Here is a 12,197-nt window from a genome sequence, read left to right on the forward strand (position 1 = left end):
CCAAGTCTCTGCTATAAGGGGATCCAGCCTGCCCACATATGAAAAATGAGAAAGTAAAATTCACAAGCGCTTTTTACTCAAAAAAGGTACCTTTAATAGGAGGAAGAAGGGTCAGTGGGGCAGTCCTTTTAAAGTCTCATTGCTTCAGAAGCTACAAGGACAAAGTTGAAGTGTTTTCCAAGAGCCCAAAGCTGCACCAAGTTCACACCCAAGTCAAAGAGCCCTTTCAGAATGTGAAGTCACTGTATACAAGTCCATCATGACAGCAGTAGCAGCAGAAGCTCAGACTATTCCCCACACTTCCTCAAAGGCAGTAGTAATTTTAGCACACGTCAGGGCAGCAGAAAGGGGATAGTTGCTGATGGAGACCATCTTTTCTGTATAGTCAACATTGACCTGGAGAAGAGGGGGGGAAATAGAAAAAAAGAAAAAAACAAGTTGCAAAAAGTTTTCACTGAGCCTCATCTCCATTAGTGCAAGAAAGACAAGGAGCCACTGGAGAGGGTCCAGCAGAGGCTAGACAGATTATTGGGACATGGAACCATCTTTATGGGAAGAGACTGCAGGGCCTGTTTTGCTAAAGGAAGAGAAGACTGAGGGGATCTCATTAATGCACATAAATATCTCAAGGGTGGGTGCCTAGAGGATGGTGCCAGACTCTTTCCTCTGGTGCCCAGGGACAGGGCAAGGAGCAGTGGCCATAAACTAAAACAGAAGAAGTTTCACCACAACATGAGGAGGAACTTCTTTATTTTGAGGGTGGCAGAGCACTGAACATGCTGCCCAGGGAGGTTGTGGAGTCTCCCTCTCTGGAGACATTCAAAATCCACCTAGACGTGTTCCTCTGTCACCTGCTCCAGGTGACCCTGCCTTGGCAAGGGGTTGGACTGGATGATCTCCAGAGATCCCTTCCAAATTCCAACACTAACAACTACAGAGGCACAGTATTTCCTCAGCAGAGAAACTGCCAGCCTTCACTTGGTAGGGACAACAGTCCCACGTGTTGCAGTTTTGGGCCTTTTTTTGACAAGCACACAGGGAAAAATGGGGAGCTGGGGGGAGGGGAAACCAAGCCAAAAAAGGGCAGATAAAACCTCCGTACTTAGAACAAGACTGAAACCTTTTCACAAGCCCAGGTAAGGGATACACACACTTACTGAGCCATGGGCAAAAGCTCCCACCACGATGACAACTGGCTCTGCTGCAGGAACCAGCTCACGCAGATCTGACACCTGTGACGCTGCAAAAGAGGTGCCAATCTTCATACAGCCCACGGGCAGATGGTCAGTCACTGGGTTTTTAATCACCTACAGAAAGCAGAAAATTAATAGGGGTGTAGAGGTAACAGACCCTAACACATAGCTAGATGCATTGTTTGCTACAAGCAACAGACAAACAGAAAATTCATCAGCTGGTTGCAGGCTGTGTCAGGAGCTCATGACTGGTGCATCTGGAGCAGTCCATCCTCATCGTCCTTGGTGGTGCTGTCATTCCACAACCAACATTGTGTACACAATTCAACATCACAGACTGCCCTTGGCCAAAAATCAAATCCCCTTGGGGTACACATCCTGGTTTCCCTGTCCCCCTGATTACCCACCAAGTACACCCAGGTCCTTGGGCAAAATCAGTCCCAGATGGGTTGGGATATGCCCAGGATACAGGTGATGTAGAGGTAGATGAGCCTTGGCTGTGGGGAGCAGTAGAACAAGTAGCAGAGCTCCCCATGAGCAGCAGTGCAATTCCTGAATAATTCAAAATCAAAAAAGTCCACAAGACCTTCTCCAAGTGACAGTAGGCAATATGGAATAGCCAGGAGAAGCTGAGGCACAGCACTGCTCCCAGAGGAGCATCCCAAACACCACCTTCTCCTGCAAAGAAGCCATGAAGGACTCATTGGGCAGCACGGTCAGGATCCCCAGGCACAGGGACAGAACAAACCCCAGCAGGTGTGTGCAGGTGTTGCCAGTCTCTGTGTAGCTGGAAGATGCTCTTGAAACAGGCACAGAGGGATGGCATGGAGGACCTATAGTCCCCTTTAGGCAACTCTCTCTCATCTTGGCTGGCAAGCAGGCTGCTGCTGGGATTTAAAACCACTCTCCTTCTTTGGAGAATCTGAATTTTCCACAAGAAAGTTACAATACTCATTTAAGTCATGGTTAGTTCTTTGCTTCTGGAGTCTTGCTGACCTGCCTGCTGACCATGTTCTCAGGCAGGTGCACTGGCTAGGGCCAAGCTTTCTCTGCCAAGGTGACATCACCATCAGCTTCCTCAGGCTGCTGCTTTTCTGGCATTTCCAGCACCAAGGGCAGTTCTTCATCCAAGGAATTCAATATCATGATAAATCCTTTGTCCCTGTGGTTAATCCAGTCTTCCTCTCTGTGACTGCAAAAGCCATTCAAGTTAATTATATCTTCATTTCCACCTCTCTCTGCCTTTTTGAAATCTCTACCCAAAAGCTGTCAATGCCCAGGTGTGGCAGTCAGGCTCAGGCGAGGAAACAGATCCCTCAGCTCCAAGGACAGGTGTGTTTGGGGGTTCCTTCCTGCAGCAGCAGCTCCTAGCCAGGTTGCATGTGGGAGAGCCCCCCTGAAACCAGCATCCCCAGCAAGGACAGGACGGGTGAGAATAGCAACCACACCACAACAACAACAACAACAAACAACAAACAAAAAAAAAAAACCAGAAAGAAAAACAAAAACAAACAAAAAAAAAAAAAAAAAAAAAACCCAAACCAACAAAAACACCTCTCCCGAAAAGGAATCCCTCCTGCACTGCCATTAGAATGTTGCAACGTTAGCTGTGAACAGTTACAGAGTATTTACCTTCAGCAGTTTCTGAGGTCCATCAGCTGCTCTAACACTGAGCTTATGCAGCAGCTGAACTGGCAAAGAGAAAACAAGGAAAAAAAAAATCACTTAAGCTGCGTGGTGATTTGCTGCACGAATCCCATGCTGTGCCTGAGCTGAGCTACCCAAAAAGCCCACCTTTAGACTTCCCATCACAGTCTGTAGAAAGTTATTTTACTGACAGCACAGCCTCCTGCAGGCACTCCCACTGTGCTAGGGAGCACACAGCTGAGGCATGCATCCTGGAACATCCCAGAGAGATGCTTTCACTTCTGTGCTCTTTTCTCACTTTGACATTTTAAGGTCGGTGCCAGTTTCTGACTTTTCCTGAAGTTCCCCCAGTCCTGACCACCTTCCTGCATTATTCCATAGCTGGTGTAGGATTTGAATTGCTTACCCATAAGCCCACAGAATCGATCAAAAGTTCTTGGTATTCTGGTTTGGGGATTGACTTCAATGAGAACATTCTTCCTGGTGTGGATATAAACCTGCAGGAGCCCAGCCCGATTCAGGGGGCTGTCCATCAGCATCAGGAGGCTCTGAAAGCCAAAAGCACACAGTAGTGGAAATAGAAAGGCACAGGAGAGAGAATTCTAGGGAAAATTGATGGTTAGCCCCCACAATGCAGAAGGAACCGATGCTGAGGCTGAAAGCTCATCCCGCTATGGGATGTAACACTATAACGCTAAGAAATCAAGTCCAGACTCCAACAGCGACTCAACCCAAAACCCACCAGCGTAGCAGAGGAGGCCAAACTCGCCCCCGGGCTCCAGGGGCCCAAGCGGACCCGCGAACCCGAGAGACGGTGGCCCAGAGCCGCCGTGCCGGGTACCCCGAGCAGCCCGGGCCACCACAGGCGCGCCGCACCCCGCGGGTACCTGGTGGGTGATGTCGGGCCGCACCTCCCCGGGGTCACGGCCGTTCCGCAGCAGCAGCGCCTTGTGCTTGTCGCAATTGAGCAGCTCGAACGTCTTCCCCACCTACAGGCAAAGCGCGGAGAGATCAGCGAGGAGCGAGAACATCCTGGGCCCGGCCGGACCCGCCCTGATCTCCCGCCACCCGCACCTTCACGGTCTCCAGACTCGCCCCCTCCAGCACGACCAGGAGCCGCCGCTGCCCGCGGGGCCGCTTGCCGCCCATCGAGCACCCATCTTCATCCTCATCCTCCTCCAGCGCGTCCCCACGTGCCCGCCTGGGCGCCGCCATTTTGTCACGCGGCCCCCCCAGCCCCGCCCCGGCTCCGCCCTTCCCGCCGCGGCCACCCAAGATGGCGCCGGGGCGCGCCCTCTATCTGGCTCCGGCCGGACCCGCTTCCGGAGCGCCTCGGCCGCCGCGCCGGAAGGCGAGTGCTGGGGGCGGGAAGGGGCAGCAGGGGCGCTCCCGGCGCCGCGGTTTCCCGCCGGAGCGGCACGGCGGTCGCTCCTTCCGGTGTCCTTCCCGGCGGGGGCGGCGGCGGGGCGGCCATGGCGCAGAACCTGAAGGACCTGGCGGGGCGGCTGCCGACCGGGCCCCGCGGAGTCGGCACCGCACTTAAGCTGCTGCTGGGCGCCGGTGCCCTGGCCTATGGCGTGCGAGAGTCCGTCTTCATTGGTGAGTGGAGTCCCCCCACAACCCCTCAGAACCTTCACTCCCGCCGCCCGCGCTGACCAAGCCTCCGCTCTCTCCCCGCAGTGGAGGGCGGCCAGCGCGCCATCTTCTTCAACCGCATCGGCGGCGTGCAGCAGGACACCATCCTGGCCGAGGGGCTGCACTTCAGGTAGGGCCCGGCCCCCCGGCCCCCTCCCGGCCCCCTCCCGGGCCCGGCGGGGCCCTCGCCCCTAACGCGCCTCCGTTCCCGCAGGATCCCCTGGTTCCAGTATCCCATCATCTACGACATCCGAGCGCGGCCGCGGAAAATCTCCTCCCCCACTGGTTCCAAAGGTGAGGTACAGGGGCCACGAGGGGGGAGGCACGGGACAGGAATTTCGCCGTAGTGCAGGCGCTCCTCAGACAATTATGGACTGTTAAGGGCTTGGAATAGACCTAAAAAATCGTTTAGTCACAATCTCCTGCCGCGGATAGCGACATCTTGCACCAGACTAGGTTGCTCAAAGCCCCGTCCGACCTGGTTATGAACAGCTCCAGGGCTGAGCCATCCACTGCTTCCCTGCACAACCCGTGCCAGTGCCTCACCACTCCCTCTGTAAAAGATTTCCCTCTAATTTCTAACCAGAGCGCCTCTCTCCCCATGGGTGCCGCCTGCTCCTTGTCCCATCGCGGCTGAGGGGCTCTCCCTCTGCCCCCAACCCTGACCCCGCTGTGCCCCGCAGACCTGCAGATGGTGAACATCTCCCTGCGGGTGCTGACGCGGCCCAACGCGGCCGAGCTGCCCAGCATGTACCAGCGCCTGGGGCTGGACTACGAGGAGCGAGTGCTGCCCTCCATCGTCAACGAGGTGCTCAAGAGCGTCGTGGCCAAGTTCAACGCCTCGCAGCTCATCACGCAGAGGGCCCAGGTGAGCCCGGCCCGGCAGGCTCGGGTCGGAGCTGCTGGGTGGGGGGGAGCCTCCTGGCAGGGGAGGGAAGGGTGACTGTGCTCAGCTGGGGAGTGCATCCACATGGGAAGCATGTCCCACGTACAGTTTGATTCCAGTTCAGGCACAAGGACTGTGTTGGCAGCTTCCCAGGAGTAAACTGGGTCTGTTGGTGCACAGAGTGCAGAACTGCACCAGAATGTAACACTAGGGGAGGGAGAGCTGGTTTGCTTCATGATTCACAGGTGTCTGTGGAACTGCCTTTTAAAATACAGACCTTGGAATGACTGTCAGAGCAAATTAAACAGTTTGAAAGATCTGAAAAACAGTGGGAATGAGCAGTTAACAAAGCACTAACTTGTCAGTGATGGATGCTTCAGAAGGTCACAAATAACTTCTGTTCCCAGTCACAGAAAGGGTCAGGTTGGAAGGGACCACAGTGGGTCATCTGGTCCAGCCTCCCTGCTCAAGCAAGGTCATCCCAGAGCACGTGGCACAGGATTGCATCCAGATGGTCCTGGAATGTCTCTCGTGAGGGAGACTCCACAAGCTCTTTGGGCAGCCTGTTACAGTAAAGAAGTTACCTGCACAGTAAAGAAGTTATTCCTCATATTCAGGTGGAGCTTCCTGTGTTCTGGTTTCTGCTCATTGCCTCTAGTTTTATTGTTTGACATCACTGAGAAGAGCTTGGCTCAGTTGCCTCAGCACCCTCCCTGCAGGCACTGATTAGAAAAGGACTTGGATGTCCTCTGGGGGAGTGTTGCAAAATATTAGAAACATCTAGCTTAAAAATGCCTGTTGTGAAAGTTTGTGTTGTAATAGTTTGATTGCCACGGATTCTGAGAGTTCTCATCTCCCATAGCAGCTGGTGCAGAGAGGGGATGCTGGTTTTGTAAAAGGTTTTAGAGGAGGTCCTGCAGGACCAGGAGGGTGTTGAAGAGGAAGAGTTGTTGGATGAAATACAAACTATCTCTCAGCTATCAGAGACTATATCTCTCATCCATGTCAAAAGATCCAAAGAGTAGAACTGAGTGTCCTTAGGTTTTGTTGTAAGAAATGATCTGCATCCCCTGGTGAGGAGCTTTGGCTTTTTGTGCTCATCCACATGGAGTGCACTGGAGGGATTTGTTGGTCTTCATGTAGAAAGAGAATGCATGGAGAGGATGGGACAGCAAAGAATATCTGTGAGGGTTTCAGCTGTGCTGGAACAAAGGCTAAGGTTAAGCATCTGTGATCTCAGATAAGAATCATTCTTTGATCTCTGAAATTTTGGAACAAACTGAATTACATTTGTCTCCTTGTCATGTATCCATCCAGTGCTTGTTATGATAAAGTGATGTGGTATTGAAGGGATTGATAGAAAAAAACCCCAGTGATTTCATGTAGTTGTGCACTCACAGTTCCCTCAGGAAAGGTTTCTGTCACTCTTTAGAGTTCTGCTCAGAAACCGCTGCAGTAAAAGTAAAAGCAAATGCTCGACTGGCCAAGCATGTGATACTGTAGCAATAGTTTCTGTTTAAGTCAATATTTGGTGCAGGGCTTGTCAGGCTGCCTGAAAAAGGTGCTGGGAAGTAAGAGTAGAATAAATCAAAGTATCTAACAGCAACACCCACCCAAAGCAGCCAAAAAAAGTGGAGTAGCTGCACGAGTCAAGTAGCTACTGTATTAAGAGATGTGATACGGGTTAAAAAAATTATGTGGTCATTTAATTTTTTGTGTTGGAGTACAGTTATGAAAGCACAGCCTGCAAACAGTGGCAAATCCAGGGTGGATAAAGAAATGCTTATTGCCAAAACTGGGAACTATGGAACTGGATGTAGCAGGATGTGAAAGCAAAAGATGCATTCAAGGTTTTTTACTTTCACAGTGTTACTTGCGTAGAACAGTTTAGTAGTAACTATAAATGAGCTGCAATAGAGTTTTGAAAATGCTTTTTGTGGCTGTGGATATGTTACTCAGAGGTGGTGTTGATGTCCATGGTTTGGAGCTGGGGTTAGGGAATGTCTCTCCCAGCACTGTGAAGAGCAGTTGTGCTTTGCTTTTGGAGTGCTCAGGAAGTGAGAGCACCCTGTGCTTGGTACTACTCTTGTTGCTGTGTGTGTGTTTCAGGTGTCTCTGCTCATTAGGAGAGAGCTGACAGAGAGAGCCAAGGATTTCAGCCTCATCCTGGATGATGTGGCTATCACAGAGCTCAGTTTCAGCCGTGAATACACAGCTGCTGTGGAGGCTAAGCAAGTGGGTGAGTTCCACTGGTGCCTGAAAAGGGTGGATTGCCTTTGCCTTTTTACTGAGCTATTAAACAAGGAGGTGGAATTTGGGCTAGTGTGTCACTGCTGTGTCACTGTGTAAGTTCAGGCACAGGGTTGCAAATCTCTAAGCCTCCTAGTAACAGAGCTGAACAGGTTTATTTTGCAAGTGTTACCAGAAAGCCTTAGCTAATGGGATAGACCACAGGAGGGACTGAGTTCCCAAAACTAAGGTTCCTCTTCAGACTGGACTCTGTCACTCACTGGGGGGGTACGTGTGAAGGGTCTGGGTGCTGTGGGTTTTACTCAAGAGAAGGTAAAGTGCTCTCAGGTATGTTTTGTACTTGGATGTGTTCCCAGAATGTTACTGGTTCTTTGGGAAGCAGAGCCCCTGGTCTCAGCTGTCAGGTTCTGATGGAAGACGCAATGTGTTTCCAATGCCTGTGTCCCTTCTCCCTGCAGCCCAGCAGGAGGCACAGCGTGCCCAGTTCCTGGTGGAGAAGGCCAAGCAGGAGCAGAAGCAGAAGATAGTTCAGGCCGAGGGGGAAGCGACAGCTGCCAAGATGATATCCTGCTTCAGGAGATTTTGTGGAATGTGGCTTGTGAGCTTGGCAGTGCTGGGAATCTGTCACACTGGGCTCATGCTTAGGAGACTGTGATCTCTTGATAGCTCAAGTAGGTCACTGTTCTTTTTTCCCTTCCTGCAGTCGACTGGAACGAGGTTTGTCTGAGGTTACAGGCCATGGGCCTGCGCTCCTTGTTGTAAAGTTTAACTTTCATTGGCTGTGTGTGTGACCATAATCCATAAAGTTCTTATCTGGGCAGGTGAAAATATGCCTACCCAAAGGCTCATGTTCCTGGGAAAGAGATTGCTTTTTACTCACTGAGATGTTCTTTAATATGGTTTAGGAAGAATTCCTTGAGGGTAAGCAGCTTCTGTTTGTGGGATTTTCCTTAACTTTGGTTCCCTTGTACCTCGGGGAAGCTCTCAGCAGGAATCCAGGCTACATCAAGCTACGTAAGATCCGAGCTGCTCAAAACATCTCAAAAACGGTGAGCATTTGGGCACAGAATTCCCTTTGTCCTTTTGCAGTCCTTGTGTCCCCCCAGCCCAGTAGCCACATGATGAATTTAAGGCGAATATGATCTGCCCTGTCCTGATCTCTGTTCCTGCCCAGCCCTTCTCTGCTCAAGTAGAGCTTAAGACTTAGCAAGGATCTGCAATTAGATGTGAAACTCAGAGTTCATGCCCTTCATATGACATGGCCAGATCCACATCAGATTCCATCACCCACCCTCTGCTGCAGCCACCAAAAGTTTCTGGTTACCTGCAGCTGAGAAAGGGGGACATATAAATGTGGGATCAAAGGTCTTTGTGACAGAGAGACAGAATGAACACTTCTTTTAGAAAGTCTGATGGCTCTGGGATGGGAACTCAGGAAGTAGGGAGTTGTTTTGGGGATTGCATTGATTTAAATGAGGTCTTAAGTGATTAACAAGAGCGCTGTATCTGAAGGGGGAGAAGGGTTCCTAGTGCTGTTCTCCATGTGCATTTTTAGTCCTTGATGCCATGTCTGTAATGTATTTCTTTTCAGATTGCTGCCTCACAAAACCGTGTGTATCTCACAGCAGATAACTTGGTACTGAACCTGCAGGATGAGGCCTTCACCAGGTAAAGGGGCTGGGTGCCTGGCTTTGTCTGCACCCTACCTGCGAAGCTGCTCCCCTTTCTGGAGCTCTCTCAGGAACTTTTTCTGAGAGGACCCTGATGTCAGAGGATATAGCCAAGTAGGGAGCAGCCTCTCCTACTATGGGAATGGGGATTTTTGTTTAATCTCATCAATTTACTCTTGTTTTTTTTTCTTTCCCACCCTCCACCCCTTACTGCGTCTGCTGACACAGAGGAAGGTAAGGCACTGCATGTTTTGATCCTTTTGTTAGTACTGGAACCAGGGTGTTGCTGTTTCCTGGTGCCTGGCATGTTTCTGGCATGGGCCATTTTGACCCCAGCAAGTTTATTCCAGTCTCCACCTCAATTCCCATTTGTGATATGAAACTTGAAGCTTTCCTTGAAGGGAACCACACAAATATGTACATGGAGTGTGCAGTAATTGGAGCTCCATGTGTGCCTCATAGGGAGCCTTGCATGGGAAAGGCAGCAGTAACAGTGGAGCCTTCTCTGAGCTACTACATGTAAAGGGCATCCTGTGGTTATGACAAACAGGGCTGTGAGGAGGCAGGAAGATATCTTGGGAATCTGTGGTGGTTTGGGCTGATGATCTCTAGGGAAGATGCTTTTGTTATTCTCCAAAAGCTTTCCAATTCATGTGAGAACACCCCATCTCCTGCTTTCAGAGCTGTCAGGAGTTTGGTGGCCTTGCCTGATCTGTCCAGTGTTTACTGAAAAACGCAGTGCCAACTGAGCTAACAGGATCCAGCTAAAAGCTTAGATTTCTCAGAACTGAGAAGGGATACCAGAGTTGGTTTCTTTTCTCTGTGATCTCTGATTATAACATCCTTTTTCCTCACCTCTGACCAGACTCTGTTATATTTGTTCTGGAAGATTTAAGGGGCTTTGGAAAAAAATCCAGCTGCCTAAGAGGAAGGACTTGGAAGTCCAGATCCTTTGGGTGTGACCCATACCTCAGAATCCATATTGAGGAGCTGGTACAGCTTTGCTTGTCCTTTCTGGTGACTTGTACTGATGACTCCCTTCTGTCTCCCTTTCAGTGACAGTCTCCTACCCAAAGGCAAGAAATGAAAGAAGCTGAAGATTCCTAGAACCAGCGTTGCTGACCAGCAGAAGATAAGAGTGAGGATCTTTGAACTCCCTCCACTAGTATTGTTTGTCCTCACTATGAAGTTTTTAATCCAGTAGCCAGATTTTGTCCCCCTGCCTCTGCTCCATCTGTGGTGATTCAGTTACAGGAATGGGCTCTGCCTCTAGGCAGCTGTAATTCCTTCCTCATCCCACCGGTTAAATTTGGAGAGGGGGCAAAGGGGCTTACTGGTATTAACCCACGTGGATATTTGCCTCTAATCTTCATTAATATTTAGATTTGTGTAGGATATCAAATTATTTTTTGGCCAAGTGAGGGAGTTCTTCTGCCATCAGCACCAGGCTTTTTTTCTAGTAAATTTTGTTTCTCTTTCACTCTTGATCCCAAGAGAACCTGGAACTGAATTCAGGACAATGCCATTCATTGGGTGCCTGTCACTGCTGGAATATCTTACTTGTGTCACTGTCTGCTCAGTGATGCTTTCAGATATTTGTAAAAATTAAAAAAAAAAAAAAAAAACAACCAAATTTTCATTGTGTCTAAGTGTGCTTAGTGCATGGGGAAAAAAGTGGTTATTTTGTGTAGTGGGAGGTGGAACAGAGATTTTATTTGGTTGAAATTGGAATGAGGATGATGAAGGGAAAGGGACAAAAGAAAGAAATTCACTCAGGGTCACTGGCGGATCATCACAGTGTGGGGAGAGAAGGAGGGATGTTTGGATGCTCATACAGCTGTGTGGGTGACCAGGGCTGGTTCCTTACCTGCCCGTGAGGGCTGCAGATGAGGGTAGGTTTACCTGCTTTTCCAGGTCACAGCAGCATCTCTATGCTGTGTCCTGGCCTCCATTGTTACACCTTGGGCTTTTTCCCCTCTCTGCTTTCCTGGCTGAAAAGAAAAGGAGAAATCTTCCTCCACTGACTAAACTCCTTTGCTTGTGTTTCAACAGCAAGATCTTGTGTCCTTTAGGGGGAGCTTCTTTGCTTTTTCTCTAGGCTGCTCTATACCAAGATTTAAAGCTTTGAGGTTATCACAGCATCATAGAATCATAGAATGTCCTGAGTTGGAAGGAACTCACAAGGATGAAGTTAAACTTTAGGTGAGAGCATTGTCTAAACACATCTTGAACAGAGACAACGTCAGGGTCATGACTGCTCCCCTGAGGAGCTTGGCCACCCTGTAAATTACCCTTTTTTCTGATATCCAAGCTGAACTTTCCCCTGTGCAGCTTTAAGCCATTCCCTGTGTCCTGTTGCTGGACACCAAAGAAGAGATCAGCATCCCCCTTCTGCTGCCCCTGATGAGGAGGTATTAGGTCAGCCCTTGGTCTTCTCCAAGCTGAATTAACTTTGTATCCTCAACTGCTCCTTGTAGTCACACATTTCCTTGCTGTCTTTGTTGCCCTCCTTTGGACACATTATAATTATTTTTATATCCTCCTTGTATTGTGGAGCATGAAGCTGCACCCAGTGATGGTGAGGCTGGAGCTGAGTGCAGTGGGACCCTCACTTCTTTGGCCAGCTAACTATTCTGTGCTAGCAGCATAACACACCTGGCAGGGCCTGCCATCAGTCAGAATGCCCAGAGCCTTTTCTGCAGGGCTGCACCCCAGTCTCATCCTTCAGTCTGTGTTCACATCCAGGATTGCAGCATTCTGGGTGCAGAATCTGCCATTTGCTCTTGTTCAGTTTTGTGTGGATGAAATTGTGTACACATCTGGCTGTGTGCTGAACGCGGTCCAGAGGGATATGGTGACACTATCTAAAGCTTTGCCAAAAAAAAAAAAAAAACCAAAAAATCCCATACAAATTCC

The 12,197-nt window shown here is 49.9% G+C and overlaps 2 protein-coding genes across 2 annotated transcripts; one reads left to right on the forward strand and one right to left on the reverse strand.

Annotated features, from left to right (window-relative positions):
- Positions 1-70: 70 nt before the first annotated feature.
- Positions 71-4,070, reverse strand: EMG1 (EMG1 N1-specific pseudouridine methyltransferase). The gene is made up of 6 exons (XM_036404302.1): positions 3,915-4,070; positions 3,728-3,829; positions 3,247-3,388; positions 2,826-2,884; positions 1,158-1,307; positions 71-396 (listed from the first exon to the last, which is right to left on the reverse strand). The coding sequence occupies exons 1-6, from the start codon at positions 4,053-4,055 to the stop codon at positions 283-285; spliced, it is 708 nt and encodes a 235-aa protein (XP_036260195.1). The 5' UTR covers positions 4,056-4,070; the 3' UTR covers positions 71-282.
- Positions 4,071-4,208: 138 nt separating this feature from the next.
- On the forward strand, positions 4,209-10,931 carry PHB2 (prohibitin 2). The gene is made up of 9 exons (XM_054518612.1): positions 4,209-4,439; positions 4,521-4,605; positions 4,690-4,769; positions 5,159-5,343; positions 7,471-7,600; positions 8,070-8,173; positions 8,583-8,660; positions 9,203-9,515; positions 10,338-10,931. The coding sequence occupies exons 1-8, from the start codon at positions 4,313-4,315 to the stop codon at positions 9,281-9,283; spliced, it is 870 nt and encodes a 289-aa protein (XP_054374587.1). The 5' UTR covers positions 4,209-4,312; the 3' UTR covers positions 9,284-9,515; positions 10,338-10,931.
- The last annotated feature ends 1,266 nt before the right edge of the window (positions 10,932-12,197 follow it).

Source organism: Molothrus ater, chromosome 2, assembly GCF_012460135.2.
Source record: "Molothrus ater isolate BHLD 08-10-18 breed brown headed cowbird chromosome 2, BPBGC_Mater_1.1, whole genome shotgun sequence".
NCBI classification, from domain to species: Eukaryota; Metazoa; Chordata; class Aves; order Passeriformes; family Icteridae; genus Molothrus; species Molothrus ater.

What these genes read in the sequence shown, in the direction of transcription:
- PHB2 (XM_054518612.1), top strand. Translation starts at nt 4,313, where the DNA reads ATGGCGCAGAACCTGAAGGACCTGGCGGGGCGGCTGCCGACCGGGCCC. An exon ending in GCGAGAGTCCGTCTTCATTG is followed by an intron (nt 4,440 to 4,520) that starts GTGAGTGGAGTC and finishes CTCTCCCCGCAG; the next exon opens with TGGAGGGCGGCCAGCGCGCC. An exon ending in CTCAAAACATCTCAAAAACG is followed by an intron (nt 8,661 to 9,202) that starts GTGAGCATTTGG and finishes ATTTCTTTTCAG; the next exon opens with ATTGCTGCCTCACAAAACCG.
- EMG1 (XM_036404302.1), bottom strand. Translation starts at nt 4,055, where the DNA reads ATGGCGGCGCCCAGGCGGGCACGTGGGGACGCGCTGGAGGAGGATGAG. An exon ending in GGCCCGACATCACCCACCAG is followed by an intron (nt 3,389 to 3,727) that starts GTACCCGCGGGG and finishes TTTGGCTTTCAG; the next exon opens with AGCCTCCTGATGCTGATGGA. An exon ending in GAGCTTTTGCCCATGGCTCA is followed by an intron (nt 397 to 1,157) that starts GTAAGTGTGTGT and finishes CCTCTTCTCCAG; the next exon opens with GTCAATGTTGACTATACAGA.